Source organism: Scyliorhinus canicula, chromosome 20 (genome assembly GCF_902713615.1).
Source record: "Scyliorhinus canicula chromosome 20, sScyCan1.1, whole genome shotgun sequence".
NCBI lineage: Eukaryota > Metazoa > Chordata > Chondrichthyes > Carcharhiniformes > Scyliorhinidae > Scyliorhinus > Scyliorhinus canicula.
The window spans coordinates 51,786,863-51,806,408 of NC_052165.1; the positions used below are offsets into that span (position 1 = coordinate 51,786,863).

The 19,546-nt window shown below is 50.9% G+C and overlaps 1 protein-coding gene across 4 annotated transcripts in view; it reads right to left on the reverse strand.

Moving 5' to 3' along the window:
• cacna1c (calcium channel, voltage-dependent, L type, alpha 1C subunit) overlaps window positions 1–19,546 on the reverse strand; it is a 1,225,933-nt gene that overhangs the window by 192,605 nt on the left and 1,013,782 nt on the right. For all 4 annotated transcript variants that reach the window (XM_038780480.1, XM_038780479.1, XM_038780478.1 and 1 more), the window contains one exon: window positions 18,597–18,725. In XM_038780480.1, the coding sequence (XP_038636408.1) occupies window positions 18,597–18,725 (129 nt within the window). The remainder of the gene's footprint in view (window positions 1–18,596; window positions 18,726–19,546) is intronic.

Consider the following 19,546-nt stretch of genomic DNA (forward strand, 5'->3'; position numbering starts at 1 on the left):
ACCCCCGACCAAAGAGTACCCCAGGCCTGTGTCGCGCGGCTGCCCGCCCAACACGCTGGGGCTATCCTGCTATTTCTGCGGCCAGCATGAGCACCCCAGGCAGCGCTGTCCGGCCCGGAATGCGACTGCAGGAAAAAAGGACATTTTGCTAAGGTTTGCCTGGCCAGGTCCAAACCCTCAAAATCGCAGGCTCGACCCTCAGACTCCCGCAGTATAGCAGATTGCCTGCCAGCTCCGCCCCCGGAAGCGTCATCAGCCTCGTGCTATCCATGGGGGCAGCCATCTCCAAGTCCGCACAACAGGTGCGACACACGGGGGCCGCCATCTTGGCCATCCTTGCCCACACGTGCGACTCATGGGGGCCGCCATCTTGGACGCTATATTCCTCTCCGCCCGACACATGCGACCGATGGGGGCAGCCATCTTGGGACCACCCCAGCACCTCCGACCACGCCGGCTACCCGCAACTCAGCACGATCACCCTGGACCAGACATGACGCAAACACCTCTTGAGCTCCATGATGACTGTCCAGGTAAATGGACACGAAACACCTTGCCTGTTCGACTCCGGGAGCACGGAGAGCTTTATTCATCCAGACATGGTAAGACGCTGCTCGCTCCCAATCTTTCAGGCACCAAACCATCTCCCTCGCTTCTGGGTCGCACTCGGTGCGGATCCAGTGGTGCACTATCGCAACCCTAGCAATACAGGGTGCCGAGTACGCCGATTTTAAGCTATATGTACTCCCTGACCTCTGTGCTCCTCTCCTGTTGGGATTTCCAGTGTAACCTCAAGAGCCTAACTCTGAAATTCGGCGGGCCCCTACCCCCACTCACCATATGTAGCCTCGCGACACTAAAAGTCGACCCTCCTCTGCTCTTCGCAAATCTCACCGCCGACTGTAAGCCAGTCGCCACCAGAAGCAGGCGGTATATAGCATTCAGGATGGACTTTTATCAGGTCCGAGGTCCAGTGACTCTTGCGGGAGGGGATCATCGAGGCCAGCAATAGACCCTGGAGAGCTCAGGTGGTGGTCGTCAGGACCGGGGAAAAGAACAGGATGGTTGTAGATTACAGCCAAACCATAAACCGGTACACGCACCTTGATGCGCACCCCCTTCCCCGGATCGCAGACGTGGTTAACCAGATCGCACACTACCGGGTGTTCTCCACGGTGGATCTGAAGTCTGCGTACCACCAGCTCCCAATCCGCCCGGAGGCCGCCTCTTCCACTTCCTCCGGGTCCCCTTCGTCGTCACAAACGGGGTCTCGGTCTTTCAAAAAACCATGGACCGAATGGTGGACCAGTACGGGCTGCAGGCCACATTTCCGTACTTGGACAAAGTCACCATCTGCGGCCATGATCAGCAGGACCACAATGCCAAAAGAGATTAGTCTAAACCGCCCAAACCCTTAACCTCACTTACAAGAAGGAGAAATGCATTTTCTGCACAACTAGACTAGCCATCTTCGGCTATGTCGTGGAAAACGGGGTCCTGGGACCCGACCCCGACCATATGTGCCCCCTTCTGCAACTCCCCCTTCCCCACTGGATGAGTCCGTCTCCTTCCAGGTGGAGAGCGATGCTGGAAGGCCAGCAGCATTTTTTTAACGCATCCTCACCGCCTCTAAAATTCGACATTCCTCAGTCGAAAAAGAAGCCCAAGCCATTGTGGAAAGCCGTGCGGCACTGGAGGCACTACCTCGCTGGTAGGAGGTTTGCCCTCGTCACCGACCAACGATTGGTAGCCTTCATGTTCGACAATATGCAGCGGGGCAAAATCAAGAATTATAAGATCTTGAGGTGGAGGATCGAACTCTCCACATATAATTACGATATAGTATATCGTCCTGGGAAGCTCAACGAGCCCCCAGATGCCCTGTCCCGCGGCACATGCGCCAGCGCACTAGATGACCAACTCCGGGCTATCCACGATGACCTCTGCCACCCGGGGGTCACCCGGCTTCTCTGCTACATCAAGGCCCGCAACCTGCCCTACTCCACTGAGGAGGTCAGAGCCATGACCAGGGTCTGCCCGATCTGCGCGGAGTGCAAGCCGTACTTCTATCGACCGGATAAGGCCCACCTGGCAAAGGCATCCTGGCCCTTTGAGCACGTCAGTATCGATTTCAAAGGGCCCCTCCCCTCCACCAACCGCAACACATATTTCCTCAACATCATCGACGAGTTCTCCCACTTCCCCATTGCAATCCCCTGCCCCGACATGACCGCTGCCACCGTCATTAAAGCCCTATATAGTGTCTTCACCCTGTTTGGTTTCCCCACATATGTTCACAGTGACCGGGGCTCGTCGTTCATGAGCGACGAACTGCATCAGTACCTGCTCAGTAAGGGCATCGCCTCAAGCAGGACTACCAGTTAGAACCCCAGGGGAAATGGGCAGGTGGAAAGGGAGAACGCGACGGTCTGGAAGACCGTCTGCTTGGCCCTACGATATAGGAATCTCACAGTTTTCTGGCAGGACGTCCTCCCCGACGCACTCCACTCCTTTGCACGGCCACAAACGAGACCCCTCATGACTGCCTGTTTATTTTCCCCAGGAAATCCACCTCCGGGGCCTCGCTTCTGTCCTGGCTGAAGACACCGGGGCCCGTCCTACTCCTCAAACACATCAGGAGCCATAAGTCCAACATCCTGGTTGAGACGGTCCTGCTCCTTCACACCAACCCCTAGTACGCATATGTAGAACACCCCGACGGCCGACAGGAAACGGTTTCCCTCCGGGACCTAGCGCACCCAGGTTCCACTACTACCGCCACTCCAACTTACCCCACCCAACCTACTCTGACCAGCGCCCCCGCCCCTACATGGTGCATGCACCCCCTCCCGCCACCCCATTCCCTCTTCACCGACCCACAGGAACAAAGCTCCAGAAGACACGCTCCCGGAGTCTGCGCCTGTACCCGCACCGGCAGCTTCACTAACCATGCCCGCACGGACGTGTTCAACACCCGGGCCAGCTGCGATACCAGAGCTTCGACGATCAAAGCGCACGATCCGGGAGCTGGACAGGCTGAACTTGTGAACCCTTCACCCTGGCCGGACTTCATTTTTTTAACAGGGGGTGAATGTGGTGAATGTATTGCAGTAACCATTCATTGCAGTAACCATTCATCATGTATGTAACTGTACCACGCTGTTGCCCATGAGGGCTCCACCTATGGACCATTGTAAGGTATTACCTGTGATGTACCATATTGGTGCCTTTGTGGGCTCCGCTCCTGGCTCCTCCACTAGAGGGGATGTATAAAGAGCAGTAGCCCTGTAGGCGGCTCTCAGTAGCAGAGCAGTCGCAGGCAGGCACTGTTCTAGCCGATTAAAGCCACAGTTTACATCTACACTCTGTTTTGCGTGAATTGATGGTCGCATCAGGATGATTAATGGCTTTAAGGCTAAGCAGCATACCTTTAAAAACAGGAAGGTCCAGCAGCATGTGCTGTTTTGGTCTGACATCAGTGATGATCCGGAATGACTGGTTTGGCTGGTAGCCAATGAGCTGACCCCAAAATCCGGGTTCTTTTCGGAACAGACAGTGATTGGTTCTGCTGTCTATGGAATGTTCCTCAGTGAGACCAGGCTCCATTTTGACTTGCAGTTTGAATTCTGGCACTGAAGGTGAAGGACTCCAGCGTAAGTCTCTCCCAGAACTTCTCTCTCTGTATATAAAGATTCGGCTAACTCTTTCTCTCAAATAAACCTGGGAATATGTAATTCCAGTAAAGGGCCTGGAAGAAACCCCACGAGCTGAGAGCAAGTCTGAAGAAACAAAGCCTCTGTCACTCCAGGAATGGTGTGAGTTTAGTGTTTTAAAACTACAGGAAAGCCAACATTTGGGATTTAAACCCCACTCAAATCGGGAAAAGGGCGCACTGAAGACATCCACAATGGAAGCAAGGACTCTCATCTTAATTTGATTTGCCTTAATCCTTATCATTTCAACCCCTCTCCCCTCACTCTGTGTTTATCTGTCTTGTGTGTGTTGAAGTAGCGGGTGGGACACTAAAAGGGAGTCGTAGGTTAGCTTGCCATTTTCCATTGTAATTACGGCATATTTCAACTTTATTTCTTTTCTTTTTTAAATAATTTTTATTCAAATTTTCAACAACAAATTTTATCACAACAAAGAGAAACAGTAACACCCCCCCTCCAAATACAAAAACAATAAATTAACAAGAAAAATAAATAGGCATAGAACCATGAAAACAAACCCCCGTAACAAACCCGTAACCCCCCCCCCCCCCCCCCCCCCCCCGGGTTGCCGCTGAAGTTAACCACCCTCCAATGCTCCGCCAGGAAATCAAGAAAAGGCTGCCGCCGCCAGAAGAACCCTTGCACCAACCCCCTCAGGGCAAACTTGACCCGCTCCAGTTTATGAACCCAGCCATGTCACTGATCCAGGATTACGGGCTCGGGGGCTTCGTGTCCCTCCACTGTAAAAGACTCCTGCACCGGGCTACCAGGGACGCAAAGGCCAGAATGCCGGCCTCTTTCGCCTCCTGCACTCACGGCTCCGATGCTACCCCAAAAATTGCGAGCCCCCAACCCTGTTCCACCCTGGAGCCAACCACCTTTGACAAGGTCCCTGCCACCCCCTTCCAAAAGCCCTCCAATGCCGGACACGCCCAGAACATTTGGGTGTGGTTTGCTGGGCTCCCCGAACACCTGCCACACCTGTCCTCCCCCCAAAGAACCGGCTCAGCCTGGTCCCAGTCATATGCGCCTATAAGAACATAAGAACATAAGAACTAGGAGCAGGAGTAGGCCATCTGGCCCCTCGAGCCTGCTCCGCCATTCAATTAGATCATGGCTGATCTTTTGTGGACTCAGCTCCACTTTCCGGCCCGAACACCATAACCCTTAATCCCTTTATTCTTCAAAAAACTATCTATCTTTACCTTAAAAACATGTAATGAAGGAGCCTCAACTGCTTCACTGGGCAAGGAATTCCATAGATTCACAACCCTTTGGGTGAAGAAGTTCCTCCTAAACTCAGTCCTAAATCTACTTCCCCTTATTTTGAGGCTATGTCCCCTAGTTCTGCTGTCACCCGCCAGTGGAAACAACCTGCCCGCATCTATCCTATCTATTCCCTTCATAATTTTAAATGTTTCTATAAGATCCCCCCTCATCCTTCTAAATTCCAACGAGTACAGTCCCAGTCTACTCAACCTCTCCTCATAATCCAACCCCTTCAGCTCTGGGATTAACCTAGTGAATCTCCTCTGCACACCCTCCAGCGCCAGTACGTCCTTTCTCAAGTAAGGAGACCAAAACTGAACACAATATTCCAGGTGTGGCCGCACTAACACCTTATACAATTGCAACATAACCTCCCTAGTCTTAAACTCCATCCCTCTAGCAATGAAGGACAAAATTCCATTTGCCTTCTTAATCACCTGTTGCACTTGTAAACCAACCTTCTGTGACTCATGCACTAGCACACCCAAATCTCTCTGAACAGTGGCATGCTTTAATATTTTATTGTTTAAATAATAATCGCGTTTGCTGTTATTCCTACCAAAATGGATAACCTCACATTTGTCAACATTGTATTCCATCTGCCAGACCCGAGCCCATTCACTTAACCTATCCAAATCCCTCTGCAGACTTCCAGTATCCTCTGCACTTTTCGCTTTACCACTCATCTTAGTGTCATCTGCAAACTTGGACACTTTGCCCTTGGTCCCCAACTCCAAATCATCTATGTAAATCGTGAACAATTGTGGGCCCAACACGGATCCCTGAGGGACACCACTAGCTACTGATTGCCAACCAGAGAAACACCCATTTATCCCAACTCTTTGCTTTCTATTAATTAACCAATCCTCTATCCATGCTACTACTTTACCCTTAATGCCATGCATCTTTATCTTATGCAGCAACCTTTTGTGTGGCACCTTGTCAAAGGCTTTCTGGAAATCCAGATATACCACATCCATCGGCTCCCCGTTATCTACTGCTCTGGTAATGTCCTCAAAAAATTCCACTAAATTAGTTAGGCATGACCTGCCTTTTACGAACCCATGCTGCGTCTGCCCAATGGGACAATTTCTATCCAGATGCCTCGCAGCACCTTTAATTGGATTAGACTAAGCCGTGCGCAAGAGGAGGAGGAATTCACCCTCCCCAGGACGTCCGCCCATGTCCTGTCATCTATCTCCTCTCCCAGCTCCTCCTCCCACTTTGCTTTCAGCTCTTCCACTGAGGCCTCCTCCTCCTCCTGCATCACCTGATAAATTGCCGAGATCCTGCCCTCACCGACCCACGTCCCCGAGAGCACCCTATCCCGAACCCCCTTTGGCGGCAATAGCGGAAACTCCGCCACCTGCCGCCTAACAAACGCCCTAATCTGCATATACCTGAAGGTATTCCCTGGGGGAGACCCTACTTTCCCTCCAACTCCTCTAAGGTTGCAAACTTCCCGTCAAGGAAGAGGTCCCCCATCCGCATGATACCTGCCCAAAAACCCTCCATCTATCCTCCCTGGTACAAACCGGTGGTTCCCCTACATCGGGGACCAAACTGAGGCCTTCCCTTTCCCCCTATGCCGCCTCCACTGCCCCCAGATTTTGAGGGTAGCCACCACTACCGGACTCGTAGAGCACCTTGCCGGGGGGAGCGGCAACGGCGCCGTCACCAGCGTCTCTAAGCTCGTGCCCACACAGGACGCCGCCTCCATCCTCTTTCATGCGGCTCCCTCCCCCTCCATCACCCACCTCCGAATCATTGCCACGTTCGCAGCCCAGTAATACCCACACAGGTTGGGCAGCGCCAATCCACCCACTTCCCTACCTCGCTCCAGAAATACCCTCCTCACCCTCGTAACAAACCCCGTAATACTTCTGCTGACCCTCCTAAAGAAAGCCTTCGGGATCATGATGGGTAAACACTGGAAGAGGAACAGAAACCTCGGGAGCACCTTCATCTTAACCAACTGGACCCTGCCCGCTAGGGAGAGTGGCAACACATCCCACCTCCTGAACTCCTCCTCCATCTGCTCCACCAGCCTCGTAAAGTTTAACCTATGCAGGGCCCCCCAGCTCCTGGCTATCTGGACCCCCAGGCATCTGAAGCTCCTCTCTGCCCTTTTCAGCAGTAGCCCCCCTATCTCTTTCTCCTGGTCCCCCATATGCACCACGAATAGCTCACTCTTCCCCACATTGTGCTTATAGCCAGAGAAGTCTCCAAACTCCCCGAGAATCCTCATCACCTCCGGCATCCCCCACATCGGATCTGCAATGTACAACAATAAATCGTTCGCGTATAACGACAGCCGGTCCTCCTCCCCCCCCCACCCCCCCCCCCCCCCCCCCCTCCGCACAATCCCCCTCCAGCTCCTCGATTCCCTCAGCGCCATGGCCAGGGGCTCGATCACCAATGCGAACAGCAGGGGAGACAAGGGGCACCCCTGCCTCGTCCCCCGGTACAACCGAAAGTCCTCCGGCCTCCTCCCGTTCGTCACCACGCTCGCCACCAGAGCATTATACAACAGCCTCACCCACCTAATAAAACCCTTACCAAACCCAAACCTCCTCAATACCTCCCACAGGTAGCTCCACTCCACCCTGTCAAAGGCTTTCTCTGCATCCATCGATGCCACTATCTCTGCCTCTCCGTCCACCGCCGGCATCATTATGACGTGAGAAGCCGCCGCACATTGACGTTCAACTGCCTCCCCTTCACAAAACCCGTTTGGTCCTCGTGAATAACCTGCGGGACCACCTCCTCTACCATCCTGGCCAGTATCTTGGCCAGCAGTTTCGCGCCCAAATTGAGGAGCGAGATCGGCCTGTAAGACTCACACTGGAGGGGGTCCTTATCTCGCTTCAAAATCAATGAAATTAATGCCGTGGACATCATCTGGCCCCGGTGCCTTCCCTGACTGCATACTCCCCATCGTATTGGCCAGCTCCTCCAGCTCGACTGGCACCCCCAGATCCTCCGTCTGCTCCTCCCCTACTCTCGGGAACTCCAGCTTGTCCAAAAAGCGGTCCATCCCACCCTCCTCCCCAGGGCGCACTGACCTCCACGTACCTTCTGTCCAACCTTACCATTTCTTCAACCAACCTCTCCCTCTTCTCCCCCCTCTCCCTGTGTGCCCTAATAGAAATAAGTTCCCCCTAACCACCACCTTCAGCGCCTCCCAGACCACCCCCACCTGCACCTCCCCATTGTCATTAGTTTCCAAATACCCCTCTATACACCTCCGGACCCGCCCACATACCCCCTCGTCCGACAGCAGCCCCACCTCTAACCTCCACAGCGGGCGTTGGTCCTTTCCCTCCCCCAGCTCCAGGTCCACCCAATACGGAGCGTGGTCAGATATGGCTATCGCCGAATACTCCGCCCCTACCACCCTCGGAATCAGCGCCCTGCTGAGGACAAAAAAGTCAATCCGGGAGTAAGCCTTATGAACATGGGAGAAGAACGAGAACTCCCTATCCCCGGCCTCATAAACCTCCAAGGGTCCACCCCCCCCCCCCCCCCCCCCCCCAAATCTGGTCCATGAACCTCCTCAGCACTGTGGCCGCCGCCGGCCTCTTACCGGTCCTGGACCTAGAACGATCCAGTGCTGGGTCCAGCACTGTATTAAAATCTCCTCCCATTATCAAGCCCCCAGCCTCAAGATCTGGAATCTGGCCCAGCATGAAGCCTGCATCATCCTAATTTGGGGCGTACACATTAACCAGCACCACCCGCTCCCCTTGGAGTCTACCGCTCACCATAACGTATCTGCCACAGCTATCCGCTACCACACTCGACGCCACAAACACACTCTTCACCAAAATTGCCACCCCTCCTGGTTCCTCGCATCCAACCCTGAATGGAACACTTGCCCAACCCACCCCCTTCTCAGCCTTACCTGATCCGCCACCCTAAGGTGCGTTTCCTGGAGCATAGCCACATCCGCCCCCAGCCCCTTCAAATGCGCAACCACCCGGGCCCTCTTAACCGGCCCATTCAGCCCCCTTACATTCCATGTGACCAGCCGAATTGGGGGGCTATTCCCCCGCCCTCTCCGCCAGTCAGCCATAACTCTCCCTTGGCCAATCACGTGCCCGCAAAACCCACACGGCCTGTTCCCCACGGTGGCAGATCCCCATCTCAACCCCCCCTAGCACCATCTGTTCCCCTATGGCCCTTCCAGCAGCAACCCGGTCCCCCCTAGCTGCGTTGCCCCTCTCATCGTACTTCCGTAAGTCAGCCGACTCCGGCTGCTCCCGCCACCCCAACGACCCCCCCCGGTGTAAGCCAACCATCCTTCCCCCCGACCGTTACAGACCCCTCCCATTCCGACTCCAGCGCGGGAAAAAGCCCGCGCTTCCAACTTAAACCCCGCCCCCTAACCCAAAACGCGGGAAAGAAAAAGGCGCGCGTCCCAACGGGCCTACAAAACATCACACTAGCGTTCCACCAGAAAGAAAGGAACCGAAATAAAAAAAACAAAAAGCCAACAGAAAACAGAAAAGTACAAGGGAGAACAGAGCCTCCGGACAATATACATCAGCCTCCAACCCCCCCCTCAATCCTCAGTTCGAGTCCAGCTTCTCTGCCTGGACAAAGGCCCAGGCCTCTTCTGGGGAGTCAAAATAGTACTGGCGATCTTTATAAGTGACCCAGAGGCGTGCCGGCTGTAACAGGCCAAACTTCACCCCTCTCTTGTGCAGCACTGCCTTTGACCGGTTATAACCAGCCCTTTTCTTCGCCACCTCCGCACTCCAGCCCTGATAAATCCGGAACTCTGCATTCTCCCACCTGCTGCTCCTCTCCTTTTTAGCCCATCTCAGCACACATTCTCGGTCGACGAAGCGGTGAAAACGGACCAGCACCGCCTTTGGCGGCTCGTTCGGCCTGGGCTTCCTCACCAACACCCGATGGGCACCTTCCAGCTCCAAGGGCCCTTGGAAGGACCCTGCTCCCATCAGCGAGTTCAGCATCACGACCACATAGGCCCCCAGGACCGAACCCTCCAGCCCCTCCGGGAGGCCCAGGATCCGCAAGTTCTTCCGCCGCGAGCGGTTCTCCATTTCCTCCATCCTCGCTTGCCATTTCTTGTGGAGCGCCTCGTGTGACTCCACCTTCACTGCCAGGCCTAGGATTTCATCCTCATTCTCCGAGGCCTTTTGCCGTAACTTGCGGATCTCTGCACCCTGGGTCGTCTGGGTCGCCATGAGCTTATCCAGTGAGGCCTTTAGCGGTTCCAGCAGCTCCGCTTACAGCTCTCCGAAGCAGCGCTGGAGCAGCTCCTGCGCCCACTGTTGCCACGCTGCCGGTTCCCCGCCAGCCGCCATCGTGTTCTTCCTGCCTCGCACCTTTCTCTGCTCCAAAGCAGATTTTTTGACCACCCCGCTCCTGGTCCAGTCCATCCACTGGCAGATAGGTGCAGCAGATGTGTTCCCACACTGGGAAAAGTCCAACCAGCGCCGAAACGGGCCCTTAAAAGAGCCCAAAAGTCCGAAAATAGCGGGAGCCACCGAACGTGCGGCTTAGCTCCGCATCACCGCAACCAGAAGTCTCCTTCAACTTCATTTCTGTTATAACTGAACAGTTATTATGTTCTACTTCCAGACCAAGTGGCTATAACTTATTGGGCGTCAAGAGAATTTTTGGTTATTGAAATTATTGGTTAATTCACTTGTGTTGGGATTCTGTGGGCGCGATTCTCCACAAATGTGGAGAGTCGTGAATGCTGCCGTGAAACTGGCCGTGTTTCTGCTCCCCAGTCGGGGCTAGCAGCGGGGCCCCATGAACCTCGGCATCGCAAGGGTAACGGTGGCTGACGTGCACGATGACGTCAGCCGCGCATGCGCGGATTGGACGGCTCCAACCCGTGCATGCGCGGATGATGTCATCAGGCATATGCGTCAAACCCGCGCATGCACGGGCCGTTATGCCCCTCAGCCGCCCCGCGGACTGATCCAGCGGGGCGGCGGAGGAACAAAGAGTGCGCGGGGTTCGGACCCGCTGCCCACCGATCGCGGGCCCATGCCACCCTTGGCACGGCCGTGGTGCGGCCGTGCCAATCACTGCCATGGTTCTCGAGAACGGCACTCTGCGGCCGTTTTCACGAACTGTGAGAGCAGGTGTGTTGAAGTTCGTGAAAACAGCAGTAAAGGCCTGGGAAAGCGGCCCATCGGATAGGGGGGAATCGCTGCTCGCTGTAAAAAAAGGGGCGGCCGTGGGGGGGAGAATAGCGGGAGAGCGGGAAAAATATTGGGAAGGCCCTCCCGCTATTCTCCAACCCGTCGTGGGGGGCGGAGAATTGCGCCCTGTGGTCTGTGGGGCTGGAAACCTCTGTGCACTAGCCCAGGGCACAATAACATAAATTAGGGGCTTGTCCGGGATCTTGGAATGTTAGATGACGAATTTGGATTACAGCATAAATTAAAAAGAGACACTAGGTTTGTAGTGATATAACAGGATGGTTCTGGAAGCTGCTTTGCATTTTTTCAGCTGGAAGACCTAACTCTTGTTTATTTAGAGGGCTTCACAAAGACCCGCTAATCGAATTGGCTGGAGAATTAAAACTGGACGAACCAGCTAGAGCTAAGAAGGTGGAGGAAATTGAAGCGATTGCTCAGCATTTAAATTTGAAGAAATGCAAAAGGTACAGCCTACGTCAGAACAACAATCAGTAGAATTTTCTAAAATCAGTTACAAATAAAACAATTGGAAATGAAGCAAAAAGAAATGGAGATGAAGCAAAAGGAAAGGGAGCTGAGGCAAAAATAAATGGAAATGCAGCAAAAGCAAAAAGAAATGGAGATGGAAATTAGGAAGTTGGAATTAATGAAAGACCTCTAGTTTAAGGCAGTGGAAATGGGTGGAGAACTACCAGAAAGTAGAGGAGTGCTTAATCCTAGAATGGAATCCAGTGATGATGTCTTTAAATTTATAGAGGCTCTCCAAAAATTCAAAGGGAAGGAAGTCGAAACATTCTTTCGGGCTTTTGAGAAAATAACAACACAAATGGAATGACCTAAAGCAAAGTGGACATTACCCCTGCAGAGTAAATTGACAGGGCAGGCACTGGATGTTAATGCTTCCCTGTCAGAGCAGGAGTCTAATGATTATGAGATGGTAAAAAAGGCTATATGAATTGATTCCAAAGCATATATACAGAAGGTTCGGAATTTGAGGAGACGGCTGGGACAGATTTTTAAAGTATTTGAAAGGTTAAGCAGAACAATTTTAATAGGTGGGAGGAGCATTTGGAGTTGAAACTATCTGAGACTTTGAGAGAGGTCATTCTCTTAGAGGAGTTTAAGAATTCCCTACCTTCTATAATAAGAACCCATGTTGAAGACTAGAAGGTGAAAACTGCCAGAGAAACAGTAATTATGGCTGATGATTATGAGCTAACCCATAAAATTAAACCTTTGTTCCATCATCTGGATAGTTTTGAAAAGGATAGGAATTGCGAGAGTGAGAAGAAGGCAGGTAGCCAAGGTAGAGAATTGATCGCTGGGAATGCTCTGAGAACTCCTCCTCTGGCCAGACTGGAAGCTACTGAGGCTGGAGGTGAGACTTGGAAGCCCAGGTGTTACCATTGTTCACTGTTCAGTCAGCATGTTGGAAGTTGCAAGGAAAGCCCATGGGACTTATGGGGGTTCACAGGGAGGATTCTGAAAAGGGAATGAAAATGGAGAATACTAAAGTGCAAACTATAGCGTTAACTCGACTTAGGAGATCTGTGGTAAACACTGCTCTGGGAGCAGGTGTGAGGACTGCGGTAGATGAGAGATATGGTGGTTTTATGTCTAAGGGGAAGGCCACTCCATTTTCCTTAACAGATGTAGAGAAACCCATAACAATTTTAAGGGACGCCGGGGCTACCCAAACTCTTGTGCTGGGGAATGATTTGTTTTTTCCTCCAGAGAACTCAATGAAAGATGAGGTATTAGGGATAGTTGGACGTTTTATCCCAGTTCCATTGTATAAAGTGCAATTGGAGTGTGATTTAGTGTCAGGTCCAGTAGTTGCTGGAGTAGTTCAGGAATTTCCAGTGAAATGAGTATACTTACTTTTGGGAAATGATTTAACAGGAGTGAAGGTTGTAGCTTTGCCCGTGAGGGGCAGCACGATGGCACAGTGGTTAGCACTCCTGTCTCACAGCTCCAGGGACCCAGGTTCAATTCCGGCCTCGGGTGCCTGTCTGTGTGAAGTTTGCACTTCCTCCCCGTGTCTGCGTGGGATTCCTCCGGGTGCTCTGGTTTCCTCCCAAAGTCCAAAGGTGTGCAGGTTAGGTGGATTGGCCATGCTAAATTGCCCCTTGGTTTCCAAACGTTTAGGTGGGGTTGCTGGGTTATAGGGAGGAGGTGCTCAATCCAAAGACTGGTGCAGACCCGATGGACCAAATGGCCCCTTCTGCACTGCAAATTCTATGATTACAGGGAGTTCAATGGAAGCACTGTGGTTAGCATCTGAGATGCCAATGGTAGGGCATGCAGGAGTTATGAAAACTCATTGGTCATAAATGACTCTCAGAAAGAGATTTTGACAACTGTTGATTACATATCAGAGGACAAGTGGCAGTGAACCAGCTTCTGAGCCTTCTAAGACTGAAGCTGACCGTAGGGAGGAAGAGTCAGATGAGAGTTTTGACTTCGATTTTGGTTCTGACCACAAAGTGAATTGTTACCGAATAGACCCACCACTAATTGTGATTATAAACAATTGGCAAGCAATTTTTCAAAAGCTATTAAAGGAGATAGCAAACTGGATGAAGAAAATGAATTGGATTTTTCTAAAAGTACAATTTTACAGCCTCTTGCAATAAACCCATTACCATTTCCTTCAGGTGAGAGAATTTCCCAGTGCAGGCTTGCTTTGAAGGAAAGTATACATGAAACATGGCATCAGCTCAGGACGAGGACAGCAGGGACTGTGAAATGATATCAAGCCGGCGGCTGGTTGACCCATATCCTTTTGAAGGTCTACAGCGCTTCTTTGAGGTAAAAGAAGCAGCAAGCAAGGGAGGTGAAGTAATTGGCCATCAATCCCTTTCAAGAGTTAAGGGGAAGGTGGATGGAGAACCCTGTAGTGGTCTGCAACCCCTGATGTTAGCACAAACCAATAAGTTCATTGAGCTTATTGAGTTCATTGATTCATAGAATCAGAGTATGTACCATACTCTGATTCTGAAAGTAGTGAAGCAAAACTGAAATCTGGAAAGCACAAATCATGTCAGTCCGTATTATTAATTGGAGGTAAAGGTTGTGATTCAGAAAACTCTGATGAGGAGGTAAAGATTGTCACCCAAGGAATGGTATATACTAAGTCAACCAATCCTGAAAGGACTGACCTCCTCAGCTGCACTTGTTGCTGAAGGTAGTTATGTGAAAATCAAGGGAGAATGTAAAGTTGGAGAATTGAAAAGAGTCTATTGATTAAAAGTGAACCCAATGATTCTCTTAACATTGACAATCCTATTCATAGTTTGGTTGTAAGAGATCCTCAAAATTTGGTTTAACATTCATTGGACAATCGGGAAAGACTGACAGTATTACATGAGAGACCAAAAGAAACAGATATAGTAAAGGAGCATAGATGGAGTCGTAGGGAAACATCAGTGGGGTACTCTGTTAACTACTTAGCGTGGACATAAGGACCATTGAACCACTATAACCACACCCGTCTCGACTAGAGCTGCAGACTGGATTTATTCAAGACTGAGGAATATGCAGAAACAAGCAAAACTGCTGTGGTCCACAGAATGCCAGGGGGAGTTTGGGAGATCGACGATTATATTGGAGGACCCACTGGTGCTGGCCACCATGGAGACTTCCAAACCACTTGCATTCGTAGAGATGTTTAAAACCCGGAAAGCAAGATTTTATTGTAACAGCTGGAAAAAATAATGGTCGGGCTTTTCCATTTGAGAGACTATGGCCAGGATTCTCTGTAGCCCGACGCTGGAATCGGGGCAGGTGGCGGTTTGACGCTGGGTCGCGATACACCGCCACTCCAAATCAGCAACATCGGGATGTGCACAGTGCTCAGTCGCAACTCCGTTGGTACGTCATTGGTCAGCCCACCCGCGATGCTCTGCCTCCGATGGGCCGAGTTCCTGATGGCGCGGGCCACGTGTGGTCCCAGCGCTCGAGAGCCTGACATGCCGACGTGCGGATAGTGTCCAGGGCTGTCATACTCGGCCAAGATCCGTGCCGCTGGCTGGGGGGGGGGCGAGGCTGCTGCCAGTAGTGGTAGGTGGCCAGTAGGTGGGCTGTGGGATCGGAGTGAGCGGGTATGCGGTCCAGCATGGCCGGCGCCATGTTTTCTGGTGCGACCGGGGGGTGGTGTGGGGGGTGTAGGCGTGTGCGGCTGAAGCCTGCTCATGTGCAGCATGCGACCTGGCGATTCGCGAGCATTCCACGGGTGTTTCACGTGACGCCGATGCTAGCCCCTCACCGGTATCAGAATTGGTGAGGGTTTTGCGCCGATTTTCCCATCATAAAACACCACAGATCCTTTGGTATCAGTACTTAGCCTCAGGAACGGAGAATCCAGCCCTATGTTCTCACGCCGGGGGTGAATTAGACTCAGAGGAACCTGGCTGAATTACCGGTGCCACAAGTGCCGGCATGCCACCCTGTTCTGTCCACTGTCCTTGAGATGCGCCGATGTCAAATGGGGCGGATTGAGAAGAACTGGAGACCACTGTCATCTCCTTGGTGGAAGGCCCGGGTTGACCTCCAGTGTTTCCTCATCCCTGACAGTGCCCAGAGGGCTCTGGGAGACTCCATGGGTCAGCGGGGCAGCTGGAGCGAGCTCCACAGGCTTCTGAGTCATCTTTCTCTGCTAATCCTGTACCATACCATGATGTTGACACCCTCAGTGATGCTCCTCAATGAACGGGCCATGTCCACCTGTGTCTCGGACGCATCCCTCAGCGGCTGTGATATGATGCCGAGGCCCTCAGCCCTGATCGTCACAGATCGAAACATGCCTTGGGCACCACTCGACTCGCATATCATGCTCCAGGTTTAACACGGCAGTGGCCACCTTAGCAGTGTTGGCCTGCTTGCCACACATTGTCGGCAACATCTCATGTGACCAGAGCCTTTGGGACTCCTCTAATCGGCTATGCACTCACTGGAATGTACCTGACATCCCCCCCTGAATGTCACGGCTTATCATTCGCATCGTTTCGGAGAGAACCTTGTTCAGAGGCACAGCAGCTGACTGGTACCCATCTGACTCCTGGGGTCCAGCGGATCTCTGACTTGCTGTTTGCTTTCGATGTTCCTGCCTCTTCGAACTCTCCACCGAGATGGTTTATTGGTTGGCGGGTGTGGAATGACTCAGGATCGCCTGGCATCATCAGATGGAGATCCTAAGAGACGATGGACATGTGGTCAGTGAGAGAGAAGGATAGTTTTGTCTGATATGAACACTCGCTTGAGACAGATAAGTTGGGTGAAGGGCAGTGGATCCTTACTTCTGTGGCGCAGGTCAATCTCGTTTTTGGTGACTGCTCTCTCCTCGATCAACTCCATGATCTCCAGGGACTGTTCCTCATAGTGGATGAGGACTCTGATTTCCGGTAGTCCACCCCTGCCGTGGCCTTTTCCTGCTTATTATGGGCTATCTTCTCCTGCGGAGACAAAAGGAGGACATTGTGAGCTGTGTGTTTGATGGGTCGGGGGATCTATAACAGGTGGCATATGTGGGTACCGCACCTGGACATGAGTTGGTTATGCTGATGGGTGCCAGGGGGCTCTGAGGAACGAGCAGGAAGATTGGATGCGGGGAGGGTATGCGTATCAGCAAGTGATCAGTAGTTGGGGAGTTTGGAGATTTGAGGAGTGGCCGGCAGAACTGATGCCAGCAGAGAGGTGGTAACTTACCCTTGCAGCTCGGTGGAGGTGGTTGGTCGTCTTCTGACATCAGACGGCGGTCCCCCTGGTTATGCTGCCTGAATTACAGCCACTGCCTCCCAGGTGACATTGCTGACCCTGCTGCTGGTCCTCCAGCCCCTCTTGGGGGAACGGGATGTTCCACTTTTCATCCACATGATTGAGAAACCTGGCCAGGTTGGCATCCCCAAAGTGAGGTGCAGATCTATACGCTGTCATGCTTCTGTGTTGACTGGGATTGAGTGGTGAAGGAACGTGTAAAAGCAACTCCCCCTTGTTAGCGGTGAGAAGCTGTGGTGTGAGTCAGGTGAATCTGATGACGAGACAGCCAGTAATGGCAGGAAGCTCGTTGGGGCTAATTTTCAGCACAAAGTGCCATGTAGTACGGGTTGCAATCTTGCCATCCCGGGCATCGAGAAACACTCTGGCAAACATGCCCAAAATGACATGAGGGCGCGAGTCAACAGAAAAACTTCTTAAGAGTGCTGAAACATTATAACTGCACAAGCGCGATTCAACTAAATGGGAACAAAGTCCCATAGCGAACGCATTTAGCTGCGTGTTTCCCAGCGCTCAAAGAGCAAGAAACACATGGCTAGAAAACACCACTCGTGTTAAATAAGGGGCCTCAGCAGTGATCACACGGCCAATACCGCACATAGCCCCGGTTTCTACACCGAGGAGCTCGGCTCGCCAGAACTCCTCAGTGTAATGAGAGATCAGGACACCATTAAAAAATGTCGTCCCAATCTCCAAGGCCCCCGACGCCCACCAAACCTCAATGCACTACGGGGACCAGTGCTGAATGGTGCTCACCCAAGGTCTCCAAGGCAAAGGGTAGATAGATCCCAAAGCCTCACATATCTTGAGAAATTGCATATTGAAGTGAGACTACTTGTCTTGCTCTCATATACAGATTTGATAAAACGTGATCCCACCCACAGGGTCTGAGATCTACATTTGTAACATCTTGCGAGATCACGTGAGATCCCGTGAGGCGTTGCGAGCTGGGTAGATCACAGGAGCTGCTTTTCAGGCGCAGCATGGTCAAGTGCAGCATGGTCAAGTGCAGCGCGCTCATTGGATTGCGGCCACCTTCATTTGTTTGCTGCAGACAATATTTAAATCTCTAGCAATTTCTGCCAAACTTTAGAGGAGAATATCTGTGTTAGCAAATTATCCAGGGTTTAAAAACTTCCCTGACTCCAGCTTCGTCAAAACAAAACAATGAAAATATCAATACTTAATTACATGATCGAATGGAACATTGCTTCACAACAGAAAGAATTACCACTTCAGATGTCCAGTGCCCATCTAAACAGATTGTATTAATGATATTATTTGTCTCTTTAAAAAATTGAATACAGACTACTTTAGAATTGTGACAGGAAATAACTAAGATGTCCAATTAAATCTTTGGTTGGTAGTTCACAGAAACTGATTTTTTTCAAACCTTTATTTATGAGGTTCTTGAAAAAGGAATCTGGCTGCTAAAATGCAATCCTCAAAATTCCAGTGATTTCTTGATAAAAAAGGCCTTATTTAGGCTGTGTCTGCACAAAATAATCTCCTTGAAATGGACAGTCTGTTCTGAACATACCATAAAAGACTTTTAAAGTAAACCACTGTGTGTCGTAACCTGATATTGAAAAGAAAAGGATGTGGTAACTATCGAGAGCATAACAAAATTAAAGCTTTCAATAATTTTCCTTACCTGAAATGATTTGATGAACGTCCACAACAATGTTCGGATTCCCTCACCTCGACTTAGCAGTTTCACCAAGCGCATCACCCGAAATAGACGGAAGAAGGTAATGGAAATCCTAGAGTTTTCGTCTGAATTCTGAAGTACCTCACAGAAAGTAACCGGACACAAAACATATTGAAAAGTGGCACTATTGTCAATACTGCAGCCAGAGCTCAGGCCCAACAGCTTATTGGTGACTTGTATTTTTCAAAAAATGTCCTTGTTACAAATTTAATGTAAAACATAGCCAATAAAAAGTTCTTAGAACTATTATCCCATTCACCACCAAAATATACCACTTGGTGTCATTCCCACTCTTTCTTTAGGTCCAAAATTATATCAGACAGTTGAAATGTTACAGCTGGATATAGTCTACAACAAGTGGCACCACGGCAGCAGTTTTTACTGGGTAAAGCAGAAAATGTGCATAAATATATACACCCATCACTATTTTCATCCATAGACTTCAATAGACAAATTATTACTTTAACACGTATCATTTTTGATCTATTCAAAGTGTAATAGAACTATCGAAATTTATAGCACAGAAGGGAACCATTCACTCGATTTAGCCTGTGTGGCTCTTCGAAGGAGAAGCCATGATTTGTTCAACACCCCTTTTTTCTCGACATTTTTACTGAAGCATACTACCCCACATTAAATTCCATCTTTAGCCCAAACTGTCATCTTATCCCTGTTGCAGCTTCCTTCCATCCTAATTTAGCATAATCTGAAAATTTAGATAACATTTCTTTTCCCCTTATCCCTTATCTGCAAATCCTAGGCAAACGTAAGTAGTTACAGAACAGAGCTCTCTGTACCACTTCTACTGACTTGCAACCACACTGGAGAAAGTTCCATTAACTCCCACTCTGCTTCCTCTCTTCTGAACTGCACTTAATTAAATTTTCTTCCTC